Raw genomic sequence first — 23,506 nt, 5'->3', positions numbered from 1 at the left:
AAATATTGATCCAATGACAGTACATGGACAATTATCTAAATCAGGCAGCTGTCAAAAAGTCTCATGAATATAAATATTGTTTTTTGTAAATTATATCACTAATGTATATATTGACATGCACCTAGTTTCACTTCACATAAAAAAGAGGGAGCAAAGTTCCTAGCTCACGTAGGCTGCTTCCTAACAGTGGTAACATCAAGTTCATAATTAACCAGACGAATCTTAAAACATTTTACTAGCACTTCCAGTAATTGCCTACATTTTGTCGGAAATATTCATCTTTAGGCAAATGCGAAAAAATCATGACACAATAGACATTACATGAAAGTATGTGTAAATATATTTTTTCACAGTGGTATTTAAGGTTTGTTGCATTGGAAGTATTTAATGCTTTGAAAGGCACACACACCCTATACAGTTAAACACCAGGAAAGTAAGTGTGAGGAAACATTGTGGGTGTGGTCAAATGTTTAGACATTATAAACTCCCTGTTGTTCACGTCTCACATTGAGACAGAAGGTTACATAAGCAAGTCAACGAGGGATAGCACTGGGAGCATAACCAGGGATTTTGTTTTCTCTAGATTTTTTTTTGTTTTCTTTTTCTATTATTTGGAAAGCCTCTGTCAACCACAGGAAATCCAAGTAATGTTTGCTATGCGACCTCTATTGCCGTCAAAAACAAATTGTGTTGTTTCCACGCTTGGAACCAAGCCGGTGACCTCTAACTCCCAACTCCAATACAAATCAGACTTTGTGCGATTGTGTGTGTAGTGTGTTCATGTGTCACTTTTGTATCAATTTGTGTATGTATACATGTGTATTTGTGCGAGTCAGATATTGTTTGTGTTACTGTATCAGTATGTGTGTCTGTGCGTGCATTTGTGTGTGTGTGTTTGCATGTGTGTGTGTGTGCGACAAGAACTAACAAACTCACAGAGCACACATCCAGCATTACACAGGGCCCTGTGTGTGTGTGTGCGTGTGTGTATGTGTTTTTGTTTGTAGCTGCCTACACGGATACAGAGTGTGTGTGTGCGTGTGTGTGTTTGTTTGTGGCTGCCTACACGGATACGGTGTGTGTGTGTGTGTGTGTGTACCCCCCTCTGTCCGCTGCTCCAGAACTCAGTCGCCAAGACTGCCTGTCTGAGTCTGTCTGCCTCCATTCTGTCTCTGTCTCTCCACCCCCCCCCCCTCCATTTCCCTCTCTCCCAGTCCCCCCCCCCCCCTTCCCTCTCTTCCTCTGCAAAGGCTGAGAAATAAAGTGACAGAATTAAATATGAGCTGCCTTCAGTAATCAGGGAGCCTGGAGTTCAACAGAGAAAGAAAGGACAAAGGAGCAGAGGGAGAAATGAGAGAGAGACAGACAAAAGGATAAAAAAAGAGAAAGGGGGAGGAGGGAGGATCGAGCCGGTTCTGGTCAGTCAATTCTCAAAGCAGGTACATTTCATCTACCAAACTGTTACCTGAACAGCAACAATGGAGTACTTTAAGTGGAAAGCACATGGGCTCTAGTGCACATGGTTGATTGTCCATGCGGGTCTATGTACAGTTTGTGTGTGTGTGTGTGTGTGTGTGTGTGTGCGCGTATGCGATTATGTGCTGGTGGGACTTGGGGGGGGGGGGGGGGGGGTTGTATTTATCCTTGTCAATATTTATGTATCAGCGTGTGTTTGTGCAGTTCCAGTTACCACAGGAAGCGGTGCAGTAGCCGTCTCATTCTCCTCCTGAAAATGCTGGTGGGAATTTCTGTTGAGAATTCGCCTGCACCACCCTCCCTTCTCAATCCCCCCCCCCCTCCACCCCACCCCACCCCACCCCCCCTCCTTCCTCTGCAAATAAAAGCCCTGGGAGCTAAAGAAAGGCGCTGACATGGGTTTCTCTCCGGCCACGAGCTCCACACCACTCCACCCTCCACCCACCTCGCAGGCTGAATGCATCAGCACTGCACACGCACAACACCCCGCACCAGCATGAGCACAGCAGCCCTTTCACACACATTCTACTGAACACTACTCTCCATTTAACACAGTGACCCAACACACGTACCACAGCCAAATTTCCACTTCACAGACTGAGCACAGCAGCCCTTTCACACACACTCTACTGAACACGACTCTCGCACAACAGCCCACACCAGCCTGAGCACAGCAGCCCTTTTACACACATTCTACTGAACACTACTCTCCATTTAACACAGTGACCCAACACACGTACCACAGCCAAATTTCCGCTTCACAGACTGAGCACAGCAGCCCTTTCACACACACGCTACTGAACACGACTCTCGCACAGCACCCCACACCAGCCTGAGCACAGCAGCCGTTTCACACACATTCTACTTAACACTACTCTCGACTTAACACAGCGGCGCTACATGCATACCGATGTCAACTTTCTGCTTCAAAGACTGAACACAGCGGTTCTGTAAACACTACCCCACCTTGCCCTGAGCCCAGATTTCTGTCCCCGCACGGCTGAGCAGAACTCAACAGAGGCCCAGGTGAGAGAGCTTCCCAAAACAGACACTGCCAGACCCAGACAGACTGAGGTCTCGGACCCGAAGCCTCTACTCTGACTCTACTTTCCCCAGGGAAACTACTAACAACCACCCCGTTTACCTAGCGCCGAGGCTTATTAAAAGGGGCTCACTGTACTTGGAGGCTCTTGGCCGCAAGTCCTGGTTTTCCACGTTTTTGTTCCGCAGACTGGCCGGAGGAGGACTTTCCAGGCCTGCCAGGTGGGGGCAGTCTGTCTGGCTGTGGGGTAAGGGGCATAGCAGGAGGCCGGGTGGGGGTGGAACGAAGTTTGGCTGACCACTGTGACACCAGCAACAGTCACCAATGGCCAATTCAAAACCAATGGCTGGTATATATATATATACATTTAAAAAAATTTTTTTTAATCATTTCACAATACAGTGGACAGTAGGTGTTTTTGCACCACCTCACCATTGCTCTACCGAACTTTCTCCCAGGTTTCACCCAGCTTGATTTGTTCAATTTCTGTCAAACCCAGGAATGGCATTGCTTGTCTGGTGTCATTTTAAGCGATTATCACAGCTGAACTTTGGTTCTGGGAGCTGTGTTACAAGGGGAGTGTCCGCACCTTGTTTTCCCCAACTGGACTTGTTTTTTCCCCTGAGGGATGAGGACAGGGTGCTGTGATTGACTTCTGTGCAGGGTAGAGCTGAGGCTGTGAATGCTGACTGTGAATGCCCTCTTTCACTCACACCACCACCACACCTAGAGGGCCTGCCTCACAGCTCGGTCTGAGGGCGTTTCCTTGCCACAACCACAACAACTAATGCTTCAACACATCATGGGTAGAGGTAAACAGACCTCCATTATGTGACTGGTCTTGTATGAACCGATCCAAGACTCAAATTCCTCCTTATTGAAAGGTTCCTTACATTTACTCCAAAAGCACAGCTGAAATTCTCCTTCTGACAATGCGCATTCTCGCACACTAACACGTGGAAACGCACAGAGCCGCACAGAAGCACGGCCAACACAAACAGAGAGGCGCATGTTTGTGAACAAATAGGCACACGGAGATGGACACACACGCACGCGTAACTTATCTGCGACGTTGGCCCACTTAGAGGGAAATTTACAATGTTAAAATCAGAAGTGGTTCAGTTGAGGACGAACTGGAAACAAGGTTACTCCTCCACTCCCTGCTGTGGAGAATTCTGGCTGGAAGTCATAACTGGGGGAGGGGAGGGGGCCGGTGGCGTTGCAGCAGATCCGAGCTCCATTCCCACCCCCCTCCTTTCAGCCTTGGAGGAAGGACAGAGCAACAGACAGAGACGGAGAGCGACGAGGGCGGGGGAAGGGGGGGTGTGTGGAGAGATAGGGGGAGAGGCATTCTGGTGTGTGCGGACACGAGCGTGGGTGCGCTTGCCCCCCGCTGACGGCGCCAGAGCCACCCTCAAATGCCCCCGGGTTTGATGGCCAGAACTAAAGTTAAACTTCGCCTCCCGCCACTAATGTGCTGACTCGCGCATGCTGTGTACACAGAAAAAAAACACATGGCTGTCGCCACGACAACTCTCAAAATACACCATCTCGCTGACGCGTTTCTTTGGTAACATATGAGCCCAGAGCTCATGGGCTCCACCGGGGCTGTAAAACACCCAAGCCACACAGAGGTGAACTTGTGTTCCTCTCAAACGTGAGCAGCAAGAAAAACCTAGAAAATCCCCGCCGCTTTCAGTGACCCTGCATCTTTCCAGGGAGAGCCTCAAAGCTGCCTCTAAATGGCAGGGAAGATTATGTAGACTGAAAAACATATTTACTTTGTAGACACTGACAAGAAACACAAGTGCACACAAATTTAAACAGCGCTCATCCCCGCACATACTGTACAAACACACATAAGACACCCAAACACCCACTCGCATTACATCATAACTAGTCACACACAAGCATGCACAGACCCACAGAAAAGCCAAGTCACTGCATGAAAGCACACTATCCACACAAACACACACGCAGGCAAAAAAAAAAGAACTCACAGAGCACGCAGCCAGCATACTACAGGGTCTTGTGTGTGCGTGTGTGAGATAGAGAAAGAGATAGAGAGAGAGAGAGAGAAGGACAGAGAGGGAGAGAGGAGGACAGAGAGGGAGAGAGGGCATGTCTCTCTCCCCACAGCTGCACAGCCTCCAGATTCATTAGCCTCCCATCCCAAACCATGACCGCCATCGCCGTTCTGCACCCCTCCTCCACAGCATGGGGGAAACACTGATCCGTCACAACAAGACAGAGGAGACAGCGAGAGAGAAAGGGAGAGAGAAACAGAGAAAGAGATTGAGGATTGAGTCAGAGAGCAAGAGAGAGCGAGAGCGAGAGCAAGAGAGAGCAAGGGAGGAAGTAAGAGAGAAACAGAGACTGAGTGATAGAGCAGAATAGCGAGCGAGAGAGCAAGAGAGAGAGAGCAAGAGAGAGTGAGAGTGAGAGAGAGCAAGAGAGAGTGAGCGAGTAAGAGAGTGAGAGTGACAGAGAGAGACAGAGAGGATATGAAAGTGCATAAGAGAATTGAGTCTGTGTGAGGCATGAATACACATAAACCACACACACACACACACACACACACACAAACACAAACAGAAGACATTGGGATTTGCAAAAAAATCTATAGCTGAGCTAATCAATCACTCAGGAGTTATTTTGCTTTTGGTTTAATATTGTTCTTTCATTATACAGTGTTGCTGAACTGAACACAAACGGAGGGCTTCGGTGTAACGTGGGTTTCCTCTGAAACATGAGGTTGGGAGGTGCTGTAAAATGTGAAGAATGAGATGACTTTGTGAGGACCCAAAAGCCCTTTCCACAGGGGGAGTTTTTTTTGGGGGGGGGATTCCCACTCTGCGTCAATGACTGCAGGAGAGAAACCGCTGCCAGGAAGCTTAGATAAAAAGTACGAAGGGACGCTTTTGTTCTCTGACTCGTTTCTTTTTTTTTTTTTCTTTTTTGGTTCCTTTTTTCCGCCATAAATTCCCTTCCACAGAAACGTACAGGAGCTTCATTACTTCAGCCTGGGATGCTGTGCGCCTCTTCAAAATGAACCTTGCTTTCCCAAATTCAAAAGCCAAAAAGCCCCAATTTGTCATTATCCCTGTAAATAATATTCAAAATTGTGTCTTCATAACATGTAGGATAACCATTAATCGTATAATTACCAGCAGGAAAAACGCAACAGCCAGTTTTGTAGTACAGATTTTAGTTGAGATAAACAGTAAAAGAAGTAAGGGGGGGGGTTAGAGAGTTTGTGAAAGCTGCTCCATAGGTAAACCACAGTGACTCTGCCATTTACTACAGAAAAAAAAAGAAAAAAACGTTCCAAACTCGCTTCCCTAATCTGACCACCTCATCAATCGTGTCAAGTAGAACACACGTTTTGGACATGCTGCTCATAATGATTCTTTTAGTCATTCAGTGCCAAAGCCACCAACCTGACTAGTTTCTCTCTAAAACAAAAATCCCTGAACTGGCAATCTTTGTCTTGAGTGCCGCAGAAGAAAAATTGCTTCTGCTAAACAGTATTGACAGACTGTTACATTTGTGTAAATCTACGTAATCAGTGCAAATTTGCAGAATCACATTAACTTATGTTAAAAAAAACTGCTACAGCTACAGACAAACAAAAGAGGCAGGGCCCCATCTGAAATAACTAAATGCAAAGGAAGTTCCATAAAGCCCCTCCTTGCTGTCAAACGAGGGTGGGAATCAATAGACTCTAAAAGTAGAGAGGAGGAGGGGAGGGAGAGAAGCCCAGGAGACGGAGGGATGATGGAGAATGAGAGGGGAAGGGGTTTTTTTTTTGGAGGGGGGGTTGTAAACTGAGGGGCCCCTTTAGCCTTCAGCCACTACTGCCAAGAGGCCAAACCAACTCCTCCCCCCCAAATTCATTATCCTTTATTGGCCTGATGAAAGAGAGCTGCTGGCTGAAAGGGGAGGTCCCTGCCTTCAAACACACCGCTCTCCTCAAAGAGAGAATGCAGCAGCGGCACTTTGAAACAAAATCCACACACACACACACGCACACACACACACACACACCTACACACACACTGACACACACATATACACACACACTCAAACGCGCACACCTACAGACACACATACACGTACACACACGCACGTGCACACACACACACACACACACACACACACGCACAAACATGTATGGACACAAAAAGGCTAATAAACTGCTCTCCTTACTTACTCCAAAACGCACCAATGCGAACTGTCAAACACTAGAGCAGAAATGATCTGCGTTAGCAGGGGACAGAGGCAGTGACAGAAAGACGAAGGAGAGGCTGGTGGAAGGCAGAGGTGGAAAATAAGAATTCCTCTGTTAATTGGAATGCTTTGAGGAAACAAGGGGCCAGCCCCTCCAGTCCCACAACACTCACACTTGTAAAAGCTCTCTCTCTCTCTCTCTCTCTCTCTCTCTCTCTCTCTCTCTCTCTCTCTCTCTCCCTCTCCCTCTCTCCCTCTCTCTCTCAGGAATTCTCCTCCTCGCTCAGCAGCTTGCCGTACTTTCATGAAGAGGCCCTATCAGAGCATGGGGAAAGCAACAGCGTGGAGACCTGCTCTCAGGCCCCCAAAGTAGCAGCACCCCACAAGCAGCTCCACACAAACCCCCCACCCCCCCACACACACACAGGTCTATAGCCGCCCTCCCCTCAGCACATAGGACAACATGACCAGGACTTTTCACCCCACAGCAGGAAGCTCCAGTTCCCTGTGCACCACTGTAACATTTCCCCCCAGGGCAAAGTGGTAGAACAGAGCCCCCATCCCACCTCTACACCTGGGATTTGAACTCACACTGCCCCCAGCCCACCCCACCCCTCACAAAGGGCCCGTATCACAGGCCACCGCTCATTACAAACACACACAAGATTTTTTTTCCATCTCTTTCCTGGCCTCTCCCTCCCCCTCCAGCTCCATCTTTCAAAATAAGAGCGCGCACAACCTGACAACTCTGGGTTCTGTTGGGTGTCTGGGGTAATGGTCCTTCCTGTTGTCCTTAATGAGTGACTGGCGAGTACATAAGCAAACAGTGTGCGGGGTCAGGAGAGCACTTAGGCGCTGCGTCGTCTTGCACAATTGTTTCGGTGGGGGCATCTCCATGACACCCACGTCCATGAGGTCAGTCACACATACGGGGGGTGAGGGGGTGAGAGGCCCCACACAGGAAAGACACAGTCTTCAGCAGCCAATTTTAATCTGAGGGAATCGCACTAATCCTTCCCATGCTTTTATTAGTTTGTCCAATTTTCTTTGGAAATCTGAACAAAGGTTTTGAAGGGAACCTCTGAGCAATTGGCTTTCCCTTGTCGTCGCCATGATCGTAATTGCTGCTTTGGATCCAATTCTATCGCGCTTTTCATATTTCATACACACGCTCTTACTGTATGTCAGAGGTTATTCTCTGAGATACGCGCAGAAGTATGCAGTGACTGATGTGAAGCAGGGGCCGTACGCATGGAGCCGCTCAGGGTTCAAACTCAGCTCTTAAATGTGGGAAAATTCCAGGAACTGAGGGAACTTACTCCCTACTAGCCCTAAAAGTGTCAAAATATCCTTCAGCCTTAAAAGTACTCAAAGGTTAAAAAGTACTTAAAAGTAACTTGGCATGAAGTTAAGAGGGCTCACGAGGTCTCCCACTCTTTCAAAAGTAGCCAGAATGATTCCGCTACAAAGGCAGAATATGCTGGCCATACCATCTGTGCTATTGTTATTCATTGATATGGAGTTAGTACATAAAATGTACGGTAATAGTGACAACAACAAGTCAGTCTACGATGGCACAGCCACAATTTAATACTGCAGTGCGGGGAGTGTCATCAGAACAAGGGATAGTGCCTTAGCGTGGTAGACCACCTGACAGCCCCCATTAAAGCTCATTTCTCTGACCCCAGGTGTCCACAGTAACAGCATTTCTTATTCTCTCTTTCTTGCTCTCTCTCTCTCTGTAGTCACTCCAACATTCGCATTACCAACAAAAAACAAATAAACAGTACGGTGGAGAAATGGAGAACTGCTCTTGTCATGGCCTTTGCTCACTGCTGGGGTTCTGTCCAAATGCAGTTCTGTCATAGGGATCCATTCCAAGTACAACACCCCCCCCCCCCTTTGAAGGCATCAGGATCTGGGGCCCCTTTCAGGGTATTCAAACAACAGGCCACACCAATTAATGAAAGCGCGCAAACAACACGGAGGACCACACAGCGAGGAGACGCCAGCCAACGGCTGTCGCCACTGGCCACGGCCAACAGCACGGAAGTGCTAGCGGCCGGCTATCATCTCCGCCGGGGACCCTCTCCTGCAGATGGCGGGCGTGTCTGAATGAGTGACAGGTGTCAGTGAAGTACTCACCGCTCTGCTGTGGGGCGCCATCCCGCCCGCCTGCATGCTCCTCTGCATGCGCTGCTGCATCTCCTGCTGCTGCTGCAGGAGCTGCGAGTGTCCCGCTCCCGCCACCGGGGGCGCCTGCTGCATGTTCGGGCCCGGGTAGTGACCCAAGGATCCCTGTCCCGGGACCAAGGGCCCGAGTTTCTGGGCGGGCGGCTCGGGGTCGAAGTGGCGGAGCGGCTTGGTGTTGTTGAAGGAGTAGGGGTCCTGCCCCGGCCCGGCCTTGCTTATGGCCTGGTGCGCGGCCGGGGGCAGCTGCGGCTGGGACTGCGGCTGCGCAGACGGCTGGTTTTGCTGCTGCTGCTGCTGCTGCTGCTGCTGCTGCATGAGCAGCTTCAGGCCGCTGGGCTGGCCGGAGGTCATGGCCTTGAAGAGCTGGCTGGCCATGCTGGCCGACCCGTTCTGCGAGCTGAAGGAGTGAGTCTGCGCTTGCGGCGGCGGCGGCGGCTGCTGCTGCTGTGGGGCCTGCTGCTGCACCGTGGGGCTGGAGTGCTTGTCCGTCCGGTAGGGGGGGGAGGGCCGCGTGCTCCCCGACGAGGGCGGCATGTTGGGCAGGAAGCCGGCCTGGGAGCTCTGGGCGGAGCCGCCGGCCCCTCCCGCGGGCGCGGCGCTGGCCAGCAGGGCGCCCTGCGGGCTGAACGGGGGCTGCGCCAGGGCGGGGCTGGCCAGCTTCTCCGGGCGGTAGGGCGGGGAGGGCCCGGCGGACGGCGCGGGCGCCATGCCGGAGATGAGCGCGCTCTGGGGGCTCTGGATGCTCCCGGCGGGGCTGAAGGGCTGCTGGTGCGGGGACGAGCTGGGCAGCTTCTCGCTGGGCCGGTAGGGCGGGGAGGGCCCGGTCCAGGGCGAGGGCTGGGGCGGGGGCGGGGCCGCGCCCGCAGACATGTGCTTGCTGTTGGAGGCCATCTGCTGCAGCTGCTGGGCGCGGGAGACCTCGTGCCAAGCGGAGCCGGCCCGGTTGGACAGCGCCGCCGACAGCATCGGGGAGCGCGCCTGGCTCTGCGTCTGGGCCGAGGAGGACAGCGGCGAGGCGGAGAGGGGCGACGGCACGGGCTTGGCCGGGTGGGGGAGCGAGTAGGGCGGGCTGGGCCCCACCTGTGGGGAGCCGGCGGCCGCGGCCTGCGTGAAGCCTGGGGAGCGGGTGAGGTGGCTCTCCAGGTGAGAGGGCCTCTGCGGGGAGCGCTTCGGCGTCCCGCTGCCCTCGGGGTGCATGAACCCCCCCGCGCCGCCCGCCTGCTCGTCGCCCTTGTTCCCCAGGATCTTCTCGATGTCCAGCTCGGTGAGGGACGGGTCCGGGTTCTTGGTGAGCTCGTCCAGGATGTCCTGCAGCTCCTGCTCCACGGAGGGCGCCGAGCTGTTCCCGTTGGGGTTGAAGGAGGACAGCATGCCCCCGTGCGCGGCCCCTCCTCCACCCCCCGCGGCGGATCCAGGGCTGGCTTTGGGGGGCATGGCATACGGGGACCCCAGGCCATTGTTATTCAGTCCGTTGCCCTCCATGACAGCGCTGTGGCCTCCCACCCCGGGCCCCGAGGAGTAAGGGGGGTGCTGGAAGCCGGGGCCCATGGCCAGAGTGACATCCTCCAGGCAGAGACGCTTGCCGTTTCCCTGGATCATGGGCCCGTCGGAGACTCCGTTCACCTCTCCCGAGTTCTCAGCCGCAGCCAGCTTCCTCTTCACCGATCCAGGCAGCTGCAGAGAGAGAGAGAGAGAGAGAGAGACGGTATTCATTTCACACGCAGTTCAAGACAAACACGCCACACTATTCCTGCTAAGCCTCACAATTTTTACAACGACCACGGACAGGTTTGCAACCTCATCTTAAAACCCTTCTTCTCGAAGCGTGCGTGTGTGTTTGTTTGTTTGAGTGTTGGTGTGTTTGTTTGTTTGTGTGGGCATATCCGTACACTGTGTCACTGGTCTGTGGGGGCCTCAGGGCCCATTGGGAAGCCTGGTATCTTTACTCATCTCAGTTCCGTCCCTCACACACCCAGGCGCCGCTGGGATCCGTCACCAGCCTGTTTCCACTCCTCCCCTCCACATGACATCACGTTTACACTGATCAGAACGCCATGCTTCTACACTTCTCAGATCTCTTACTGCCACACAATCTGCATACGACACAGTGGCACAGTCGCACTGGCCAATCACAACTCAGTATCCACAGGGGAACTCGGGGCATCATTTTCACGTATGACAAAACCTCTCCCAAATGAAGCCAAACACAGTTCTGATGACAGCTGCTCCCATGAATATGACTGCAACATACACAAATGCATAAATATGACTGAATGTGAAAACGACTAACACCTACCCACGGAGAGAACCTACGTCATTCAAACAGCACCAAATTGTGCTTTAAATCCTATAAAATAATCGTAAACAACAACATTTGAGAAATTTCAGAATGATTACAGGAGGGAAAACATAACCATGGTACCAACTCAACAGCCATACTCCATATATACTTTGCAGAGAATCACATTCATATCACATAAAAAAACATAGAACTCATGTCCAGTGACTTATAGCATACACACACCTGGAGCCAACACCTCAATATACTACACTGATGTGTGAAAATGCACTTCCCACTTCCCAGAGATTGACCTCGTAGTCACACAACTGAAATGGCATAAAGAGGGATAATCTGTGCTAGCAGTCTTTAAACCAGACAATCCCTCAGACCTTAATAAGCACAAATCCCCCTATTTGTATTAATTTAGATAAGTGATCTCGGGGCCAACGCGAGCAGGACAGCATACATGTAGCATGTTAGCGCCACGCGCCCAGCGGCGTCGCGTCTCTAACGGCAGAACCCTCTCGGCGCGGGTGAGAACAACCCGCCGCACCGACACCGTAATCCCCGCGGCGCTTATTCACGCGGCCCCACGGGAGCCGCGGCTAGCGCCGGCCCGGCGTCTCGCTCGCTATCAAACCCCCGACCGTATTTCCCTCGCGCGCACCTCGGGAGAACTCGGGCGTTCCTAACGGATACGAGCGCGCGCGCGCCCCAGCAGACCGGCGCGCGCCCGCACGCGAAAAATCATTAACAGGCTGGGTAGAGAGGTGGCTGGCAGCGGTTGGGAGGTTGGAACTCCGCACACCCTTGAAGCTGCTGAAAATTCTCCACGTTCCGCTCCGCTTAGCCTCACCGAAAAAAAAAGAAGAAAAAAAAAATCTTAAGGAATGCATACTTGATGGCATGAATAATTTATAATAACATTCCTGCTGTGAAAATGTGTGGGGCTGACTTGCTCTATCCCTCGCTCTCCCCCCCTCTCTCCCCTTCTCTCCTCACAATTACAAGAACTACATAAACTGTGTGACTGCTAGTAAATGTAAAGTAAGTGGTATCTAACTGAACTGTGCATTTGTGTGAGTTCAGGGGCACGCGTGTCTGAATGTACTGCTGCGTGTGCTGGTGCTACAGTAGTAAAAATACAGAGTGTATGGAGTGGGTGTCTGTCAGTGTGTGTTTATTCCAGCACAAAACAGGATGTAAAACGCAGACCTTGCTGGGCCAGACAGTGCTAATGGGAGACTCTTTGAGCCTTTCCCTCTCCGCTTGATTCAATTCCAGATTCAAGACAATGCTGCCCTACATAACAATGGCAACCTAATATGGCCACCAATAAAGTGGTCAATGTTCACAGGTTTCTGGCTGTTACACCGTATCATATTGCATAAGCTATGAAATTCACTGGTACTTCAGGCCCTTAACGGTTAAACACTGAAGTGAACCTTCAGCAGGAATCCCAGCACACACCCATCCAGCCCAGGCCAGGAGCAGCTCGGACGCCACGGTCAACATCCTAATCTCTCCCTCTCCCTCTCTCTCTTTCCCTCTCTCTCTCCCCCTCCCTCTCTCTTCCCTACTCCCTCTCTCTCCCCCTCCCTCTCTCCCTCCCTTTCTCTTCGTCTCTCCCTCTCTCTCCTTCTCCCTCTCTCTTTACCTCTCTCTCCCTCTCTCCAGCAGCGCTTCAGCAGACGCTGTGCTGGAACAATAGGGCTCCCCAGACACACCTTCCCCTGCTCTGCCAGTCTGTGTCCGTCCTCTCTCTCACAGCGCGCTACGTCCACTGTGTGTCTACAGCATGCACGCAAGCTTGTGTGTGCAGCGTCCGTTCAGCCTCCTGTACAGTGCCACACGCATGCACACACATACACGTACACACACACGCATACACACACACGCGTGCGCGCACACACACACACGCATGCACACACATACACGTACACACACACGCATACACACACACGCGTGCGCGCACACACACACACGCATGCACACACATACACGTACACACACACGCATACACACACACGCGTGCACGCACACACACGTGCACGCACACGCACACACACTACCGCACACCAATTTCACCATGAGTAAACACATCGATACACAATCGACTGGCTTGTGCCGCTCTCCTGGGGGGGGGCCAGTGGGACGTCTTTCATAGTGCAGAAATCGGATTTGCTCCATTATGACTGTCATTACCATCTGCCACCTCTACACACAGCACAGACAGTGCGATCCCGACATTTATGAACATTATACACATTATGCATCAAATAACAATAATAATTATTATTATTATAAAAACAATAATAATGAAAAAATAATAATCATCATCATCACGATCATCATCATATTCATCTTCATCATCATCATCATCATCACCCTAATAATAGTGATAAACATTTGTTGCCATGTAACAATAGCAGAGCCACTATGCTCGGAATGACTATTTCTTGAAGTAATTACTGTGGTTGGTAAGATCATTGTGTAAGATCATTCCCAAAGGAGAGGTAGTGTTAATAAGGTGTTGATAGAAACAGGCGAAATCTGTATGTGAGAATTGATTGGGGAAAAAGGATTTTGTGTAAATTTGTGAGGGAATACAGGGCTTTGAAACATTTGGCCCGAGATATTACAAAACCTTCATGGAAATATTTTAAGCGTGTTTTACAGACATAGACGGTTTATAGTTATTTATTACTCCAAGAAGAAACGCTCATATCATTATCATCATAATTTACCATTATTACTCCTGTCTGGTACTACTACTGCTATTATTATTATTATTAAATTACTACACCAAATTAGCAATAATTTTCTAACAGTACATTTCTAAATACACATTACTGAACCACAAAATAAATTAGCTAAATAAAAGATTCACTCTGCCCTTTCTCTTTGTGACAAACTGCAGCAGATAGACTTCCTATGTCTTCATGTCTTCAGGTCTGTGAATGGAAGGCTTAGCTTAAGGTGGGGGCTGGGTTAATTTATGCTAAGAACCAAGCTAACACCTGTGAGAGGCTGCAGGAACAACTGATAGATAAACCAGCTGTAATGGTTAGTACTTAAGTATATAGGTCTTCAGGGAACTGAGGTGGAGTACTTCCTATTAATTTTTTTAAATCACAGGCTATGAGTTCTGAAAACGTGAGAATAAAACCAGACTCAGCCTGGTACATCCATACACACACACACACACACACACACTTATACATACAAATATTTGCATAGAAATATGCACAGAACACAGGCACGCACACATGTGCAAGAACACACGTACAGGCACACTCTGGCAGCCAGCCCAGGAGATTCAGTGCTTTGTCTCAGGTCAAGCTAATTACTCCTATATTGCATTGAAAAAGCAGGCCAATCACACCGACAAAAATGGACAGTCAGCACTGCAAGTGAAGGTGTGTACAGAAAGCACACTAATCTCTACAGCAATTATATACCCACCCATCCCTCTGGACTTACAAAACGAAACAGGAATTTAAACATGGTGAACGATTAGAAACGTTGCCATTAAATTGCTACCAATACTGAATATGGAGCACCCCACTGCAGAGAAACACAATGTTTCATATTAGCATTATGAAAGTGACTCATCAGCGGTTTTAATAAACGCACTGCCCTACTGTGAATTCCTAAAAGGGTTTCCAAGAGTGCTCTCTGAAACTTCACTGTTAAAACATGAATTCCTAATCAGCCTGAATAATGGAATTAATATTAAATTGAAGATATCTCATAGTATTTGAGAACAAACACAGGGAGTGTATTTAGTTGGATGTACAAGAGCAAGAAGATAGCCATTAAAAGGAGGAAAACTACAAAAGCTTAGTACTGAATGTCCTACAAAATACTTTCCTGGTGATTTATTTTCAACAAGCAGAAGCACTGAAGCTCTTTTAGCCATTAGAAATATAGTACTGTTGCGGGCTGACGAAAGTGGAAGCTCTCCAACCTTTGAACCTCTCAGACGGCGGTAATGACATCACAATTAGAATTCTATACATCTTCCAGTGCTCCGAGGCCAGAGGAAGACAGTAAACTGAGAACAGAGGTGTTCCCAGACTGAGGAAAGGTGCACCATCAATGCTGCAGAGCTGTTGCCGGAGTTGATTTGAAGTCTGGAAGCGATGATGTCAGACGTCTGAGCAATAGCCCAAGACAAAAGCAATCAATACAAGAAGCCTTCAGTGCTCCCTGTCAACTGACCTGCCGAAATTCGACCGAGTGACTGCGACAGAACTCGCGTCTCTCACGGCCAAGCTGTGGAGTGACAGCGCGCGTGCACATACACACACACACACACACATGCACACACACACAGGAAGGCAGAGTGACAGCGGTGTAACCCCGCCATCTCCCTCCCGTGCGACGCGGCGTCACCCCGGATCTCCTGGCGGCTGGAGGGCGCTCCGTGCCCCTCGGCGCACATCAGAGCCCGCCGACCGCGTCTCCGACACGCCGCGGACCCGCGCGCGGCCGAGGGCACCCGCCGTCCGCGGAAACCCTCCTCCTCCTCCTCCTCCTCCTCCTCCTCCTCCTCCTCCTCTATCCCTCCCCGAGGCGAGGAGGCAGAGGAGCGGCCTGGCCTGTCAGTCATCATTACCGCTCCCATTGTCATTCGTTTAATTACCGCTGCAGCCGTTATGTCACTGCCGCCCCGATATGCAAATAAACAAACGACGGCCGACAAAGCGAGTAAATCAGTCCTGTGCAGTCGCGCGTCAGAGCGGTTAGCTTCAGCGCCGCTTCGGATCATCATCGCCGCCACCGCAGCACCTATCAATCTCAAACGGCCACTACTTCTCCGCTGCTCTCAAACTGCTGCTATCAAACCTCCACGTCAATAAACAGCGATTGCTATGTGTGTACTGTGGGCATTCTTTGATAGGGAGTCGCATTTCAAGGCAAGCTGGCTTCCTAGAAAGTGTGCAGGCCTTACGGTAGGACGACGGGGGGGGGGGGGGGGGAATTAAATCGCAGGCATTACAGGGAATGGACTCCTTGCCCGCGTCAATCGGACCAGGAGCCGCGGAGATGCCCCCGCCATAAATGGCAAGGGAAAGGAGATGGATGAGGACGCGCTGTAGAGCGAACGGCGGAGAAACATGGAAGAGACGGCTTTAGGCAGGGTCTATATTTATACTGCTCCCCAGGGCCGAGGGGGGTTTAGAAAACACGGCTCATAACCGCTGCTCTGTGAAGTACGGCTCGACAAAGCGCAGCAGTCTCGCAGCGCTCCGGATCGATACTTCGATCGGTCCGCACAGCGGCCGGCCGCCTCTCCTGGTCCCTGCGTCGGCTGGGCGGCAGGGCCGGGCGGTGCAGCCAGCTGGCGAGGGCAGAGGTGAGGAAAAGGGCCACAGCCCAGCCAGGAGCCCTAGCAGCACCTGTCAGGTACCGGAGGGCCTGGGGAAGGAAGGGCCAGGTCTGGCTGGACAGGGCGACACCACCGCCAAAATGGGGATCGAGAGCCAACGCCCAGTTTCAACATTCAGCCACATTCAGACAGGCATTCAAATGTAAAATGAAGGTGAAACCAGTACTGCCTCATCAGTATCCATGGGGGGGGAGGGGGTGGCAGCACAGCCTGGAATAACTGCCATTTCATTCATGTCATTTATTTTCCTTCCCAAAAAAGTGCGAGCGAAAGCAGATCTCTCCGCAGGAAGTCATTACTTAAACAGAAATGGCTGGGAGTTTCTCGCAGCGCTGGCTGGAGGAAAGGGGCGGGGGTTATTTGAATATTTGCTCGCGACAAATTTGAATGTCTTATTGCAGAAAAGGCGCATCCCTCATCCAGCAGCAGCGCTGGCAGGTGGGCCCGGACTCAGACGGGATAAAGGAGATTAGGAAGGCCACTTCTCATCTCTAATTCCTCCCTCTGCCCTCCCTCCTCTCCGGGGCAGGACCGCCGGGGGCACTGTGGTAAAGGGCGCACCGCCTGGAATACACCGCCGCGTCACGGCGAAGCCGCCGAAGCTCATTATGAGGTCACAGAGGTAACGGGACACAATTACAACTAAACATCTGGTCCAGCCAGCGCAGGTTCGGCAAGGACCAATCTGACCCCTTGGGCTTGTGTTCTCCACCCAATGGGAAGTACTGAAGCAAAGCTGAGAGAGGTAATATGGACTAGCTCACTCTCCAGTGCAGTAAGCCCCTGTAGTTAGGAGTGGCCTAGTGCACTGCTGTGCCATTTAATCAATTTATGCATTGACATACAAAAAACTTTAAGAAATACGGGCAATAATAATTTAATAAGCGATGACACTGCACATGTAACCATTATAATCACCTTCAGTGCCACACATTTAGACAGATTAATAACAAATGCATGTTTGTCATTTATTTAGAAATAAAGTTCACATGGAGGACACAGGGGAAAAAATATGGTGCAGTAAAAAGAATATGTCCTTGTCCTCTACGTCATGGCGAGCACAGCAACATCTATAAATGCCCCGAACATCAGTGAGCACCCATTATGTCATAACCTGCTTAGGGAGATTTGTGGTACTCTACAGGAGTCTGGCCACTCTAATCAGGGTTATGAAACCAGAGGATTTTGCAGAGTTATCTCCAGGATTTGTGTTTACCGGTGTCATTGTGACACATCTAGCACCACAAAATTGGGATCAATGATCAAGGGCGATCCCTGTTTGGAGCCGATGCACCCAAAATGATTTTGAACGAGGCCGTGACTCCCAAAAGGATGGGCGTCGGATTATTTGAGGTGCAAAATTCATGTTTTCTAAACTGAAAATGCAGTACCAGAACCTAAACGTGAAATAGCATGATGCATCACTGAGGAACACAAAAGACCAGGACCCTCATGACTTCCTGATTCCCTGAGGGTGGGTTATGAAACTTTTACCCAAGTGATAAGATGCACCGTGGCCTAGCCTGGGTGCCCCCAATGCTGGAGAAAGGGTTTTGATCTATGAGAGGCCGTGAGAGGGATCCAGAGGGAGCACAGGTCTGGCTGGGCCTGACTCCAGGCTCCACCCCACCAGAGCAACACCACAATCAAGCAGCACCCAGGAGGAGAGGCACAGCCACTCCAGGGGACAGAGTTTAGAGGAGCACCAGGCTTCATCTCCTGTAACCGAGTTCTCCGAGGAAAACGTCAGGGGACGTCGAAACAGCAGTTTCCTGTGTCTTTCCATTGACTAAATGCTGAGCGTAAGAACAAGTTTGTTCTCAGCCTTCGTCTTAAAGTCCACCTTTTCCAGGAATCTTTGGAAATCTTCCACTTTGGAAATCTTTCTTGGATTCTTTGCTGTCTCAGTATTTTGCCACAGTAGTTGAGCACCCCTCTTTTTCTTATGGTTTGATGTAGCTGTTTTCACTATCAGTGTGAGGAAAAGCAAAGAAACTTCAATGGAGAAAACAGAAAAACCATATCTGGAAACCTCATAATTATGAGGTTCATGTCCTTGAAGGTGATACACATTTTTGCGGTTTGAATATCATAAAAATAAACCATAAAATAAAACCAGGCCTGTCTAATTAACTTTCATCAAGTTCATATATTTTTTATCCTCCTCTGTTCAGACAAAATATCAGCAGGAGACGTCATTAAATTCAGAGGATCTGCATCGCAAAATTGCAATGAAGGCCAATATATAAGGCCATAATCAGCAGGGAAAACATACAACAAACCGCACAATCATGATATCTGGATAAACAGCGTAGAGAGTCCATTCCAGTTACCCCTCCCAGCACATGAAATCTGGAAACTGGGGCTCTGTATTACAGTCAAACAGCTGATGAAGACGTGCCAATAAAAATGCATATATCTCTGATTTGAATATATTAATACTCAGCATAGGGAATATTAATGGAACATATTAATACTCAATAGTTTAGGGTGTACCATGTGATTTTTTCTTCCTTCCAGTTTTTATTTGCCATAAGCCATTAATACTAAAACAGGATTCACTGCTATACACAAGTGCCTCTGCTTTCAAAATTGAAAAGACAAAACTGGGTTCTGTAACCAGGGAGAGAGCAGGAAAAAGTTACCCTGTTTAAACAGACAAGTTATGTGCCATACAGAGAAATGACTCCCAAACAGGAATAAGGCAGAACCACCTGGTATCAGTCCAATACAGTAATCGCTCTCTAAACCAACACTACTGTCGAATTTAATCTCTCCCTCTTACCCCGATTGACCTGCTCTCAAAACATAATTTTCCTTGCTGGTAACTCTTGTTTACTGCAGAGCCGGAAGATGTTGAAACAGAGACAATTTCTCACAGGTAGCGTTGCTATGTTTGGTTACACGGGAGACTTTCATTCTGAGTCAGCGTTTCTTACACGTAAATATCGAAACGATCTGGCAACTTCTTTCATCTGGGGGCGTCTCAGCTACTTGGTTGTTTGGATTTCTGTAAATTCCATGACACAGCCACTAGATAGACAGTAAAGAGGGTTCCATTTAGGGGAAGCCCAGAGGAGACGCACACATGCAAACACACAGACACGCACAATTCAGATTACACAGAGGGAAATGTCTCGCGTCTGTCTGAGGGCCCACATAGCAACATGAAAGACCAGGATGCCCTTTCATATATTATTAAAACAAGTGCATCAATACCAGCAGTGGCTAACATGATGAATCATAATACATTTTCTGAGAGAATTGTTAATCCAACATCCTATCAGGCAATGACCTAGCACATTTATTACATGTACCAACAAATACAAAGAGCACACAGGCAAACATACACTTGTCACTTTCACACAAAATCTGAGGCCACACAGACAGACACACAGACACACAGGACACACACACACGCACACACGCACACACACACACACACACACAGTATGTGAGTGCAGTGCCGGGAGGTCTGCCTCTTTCAGCACTGTGTTTAAAGAATGTCAATGAGCTTGCAGAAAGAGGAAGGAAGACAGGGTGGTGGTGGTGGTGGGGGGGGGTGAAAAGAGGATGTGCAGATGCTGGAGGAGGGAGATTGTGGCAAAAACGTTTATGTACAAATAGACCGCCTTCAAAATAGGTTCAAAAGAACATGTAGCAGGAAAAAAATGGAATCTGTACAACTCAAGGCACACACGAACACAGAGGTGAAATGTGTGTATGTGTGCTTGTGTGTGTGTGTGCACGCGTGTGTGTACACAGTCGAGTGAGGAGAAAGAAATGGAGTTTTATTAATAGGATAACCATCAATGTTTACAACACTTTGTGTATGTGTGCCGTGTCCTATAAGAGCTTTAGCTATTTTCATTTCGATACACCATGCCAATAAAACCAAAGATGATTTCATTTGCAATATAGAGAAGAGGACAGGGAGAGAAACGCTCATCATTCATGGATTTGTTATTTAATGGGGTAGTTTCGCTCTCGTTTTCAACAGATAGTTTATTCGTATCTGCCTGCTTGGCCACCAACACATTTTTACAATAGCATTGACTTTCACACAAAGAGGTAATAAACGGTGAAGAAAAACAAAGAGGTAGATATGTATGTCAGCTATGATGGGGACCCCACTTTAGGAGCACCAGTGGTGCCCCTGGATTGTCCCATTGCTCCATACCAGCAGTAACTCAGCACTCTGTTGTCTGCAACAAAATGGCTTTGTGGGTATTTAAGGTCACGCTGTGGGTTAAGGGTGAAAGGTTTGTAGCACAAAGGCCCCGGAGAGATCTGGCAGCCACCAAACACTCAGAAATCGACAGCGGAAGAAACTAGCCAGTAATTCAGCAAGATTAAAGAAACGACTGTTTCAGTTCACAAAGCATTGTGCTGCTGCAGCCTTCAAGTACAAGTAAGATTCAATCCTGCCCTCGAAGGCTGGAGGAAATTCACACGCTAATGTAAGAAGTGTGCTCTCAGAGAACAGCACTTAATGTTGCAAACAGACAATCGAGCAATAAGGCATCAGAAAGCTTTGCTCTCTGTAATATATGATGAAATGATATGAGCTGAAAGCCTGAGGGAGGGAGGTGTGGCGATGGAAACCCCAGCAGTAGGGGCGAATGAGTCGCTCCTCTTCCCCCCCTCTTCAGGCTGTTCGCTGCTCCACAAGGACAAGGCGGCACCACTGACCCCGTGACCTTCTGATCCAGAGACCTGCCTCCCAGCTCCAGGCTTCCAGCTCAGGATCAGGGAGCCCCCCCCCCCCCGCCTGAATGTCCAATCCCAGTCCCAGGGGGCTGAAAGACCCCTTTCTCTCTCACATTCACACAGGCCACGGAAGAAAGGCAGACTTATCGCTGAGATGTGAATGGGCTTTGAGAGATTTATCTCTGCAGATAGGATCTTCAAAACCTGGATTTTAACCTGACTACTGGAGAAGCGTAAGCAGAGAGAGAGAGAGAGAGAGAGAGGGAGGGAGAGGGAGAGAGAGAGAGAGAGAGAGCAAGAAAGAGAGGGCGAGCACAAACAGCAAGAAAGAGAGCGAGAGAGAAAAAAAGACGCTGTATTCATTTCACACTTGTCAGCTGCAAAAGGGGGATCAATAGGTATAAAGGACTGAATGAAGAAAGACAGACATTATGAAAGGAGGGACTGGGGGAGGAGGAGGGATTGAAGAAGCTGTTGGAGGAGCTCCTGGTATCTCATGCTGTCTCCCCTGGGCCACGTGTGTGTGTGTGCACAGTGAGTGAGCGCCATCAGAACCTCCCTCTCTCTCTCTCTCTCTCTCTCCGTCTGCGTCAGCGCTGAATCCCTCGCTCACTGTCGTCAGCGCGAGCGCTAGCGGTACCGCCCGGACAAATATTATAAACTAAAACTCTCCTCTGATCAAACCCCTGTCCCAGGAAAGGGTTTGGTTACCGTTTCGCTGGAAGTACCAAGCCCTTATCAAAGCAATTCTTACTTCACACCCCAACTACCAATGCACCAGCCCAGCCACTCCTAATCCCAATCCCAATTTGTATAAGGAAGAATGGGCAGGATTGATACAAGGTCAGGCCACAACGGCACACAGTCCACAGCTTTGGGCAATTAACTATTCAGGGACGGTGTGAAGCGCTGGGGACACAGCAGGTAAGCGGTCTGTGAAGGATTACAGTGAAGTACTGAACAGATTTCAGAGCGTCAGTCAGCGTCCAGTTCACAGATGAATCCTTCTCTCTCGGCTTCGCTCCCACACGTCACTCCTTCCATACCGGTGACGGATGAGTGCGTGAAACACCGACACCGCTGCCGATGACGCGGCGGGGATGACTACACCGCTTGTGTTTGCTCTACACCTGCGGTATTCAAAGCAGAGGGTGCCAGAGCGATGCTCAAACGTGACTAACTGACCCTGAGACCGACTGTTCCTCACGGACTCGCACACAACCCCATCAATGTTTTTAACCACCAGCACGCAGGTGTTCGCCTGGCTCGTGCTCCTCGCACAACGCTGACAGGAAGTGAGAACTTCAAAACTCCGGCACAGCACCTCTCGTTTTCAGCTGCGAGTTGGAAACATGCCTAAAATGGTTATGAGCAAACAAGAAAACAACAACAGAAGCCATGTTAAATGACATTTGTCAGGATTTAGCAAGGGGCTCAGGACACACAAATCTGGAGCAAGAGAATGGACAAAAGCTTGTGTGTGTGTGTGTGTGTGTGAGTGATTTTGAGTGTGCGTGTATATATACATATTACACACAATCACACACCCTATACATATATATATATATATACAGTAGTCACAAATACATACTTAAATACATACGTGTGTGTGTTACTGTGAGTGACAATGTGTGTGTGTGTGTGTGTGTGTCCAGCTGTTTACTGTAATCCACCCCCTGGGGGAGGCCCTGAGGGCCCTGAAGACACAGGAAGGAAGGAGCTCCCCTCCCCCACCCCCTCTCCTCCTCCACACAGTAATGGTTTAATGGGAGATTACTCTGCCACAGCAGCCCCATTGTTACTGTAATAAAATAAATGAGTTTTTAAAGGCCCACCTCAGCCAGTGCCCCACCAACCCCCCCCGCCTCTTCCCCATGGAGACAGCCATGTCACAGATTAGCTGATAGGAGGCCCCAGCGCCTGAGAGATTAACTGCTACCTTCTGGAGAAGAGAGGACTGCTGGAGACAGCACGGCCTGTCGCCAGGAAACGTATGCACAAAGACACACAAACACACGTGCGAACGCAGCCGCTGCCTGCCGCAGCAGCAGCAGCTCCTCATCAGCCTCAACCGCCTTTCCGCCCATTCACTCTTCATGTTCAACAGGACCGGAACACACCTCCGACCACTGCTCCTTTAACAGTTTTACTGCTTACCTGAGAATTTTGAGCAATAAAT

At 49.7% G+C, this 23,506-nt stretch overlaps 1 protein-coding gene across 2 annotated transcripts in view; it reads right to left on the bottom strand.

Annotated features, from left to right (window-relative positions):
• Positions 1-23,506, bottom strand: part of si:ch73-211e3.1 (mastermind-like domain-containing protein 1) — a 65,364-nt gene that overhangs the window by 18,249 nt on the left and 23,609 nt on the right. For both annotated transcript variants that reach the window (XM_064328451.1, XM_064328450.1), the window contains exon 2: positions 8,894-10,615. In XM_064328451.1, the coding sequence (XP_064184521.1) occupies positions 8,894-10,615 (1,722 nt within the window). The remainder of the gene's footprint in view (positions 1-8,893; positions 10,616-23,506) is intronic.

This window comes from Anguilla rostrata, chromosome 3 (genome assembly GCF_018555375.3).
Source record: "Anguilla rostrata isolate EN2019 chromosome 3, ASM1855537v3, whole genome shotgun sequence".
In the NCBI taxonomy this organism is placed as follows: Eukaryota; Metazoa; Chordata; class Actinopteri; order Anguilliformes; family Anguillidae; genus Anguilla; species Anguilla rostrata.
Note: the sequence above shows the minus strand (reverse complement) of the source record. Positions and strands in the feature narration are given on the sequence as shown.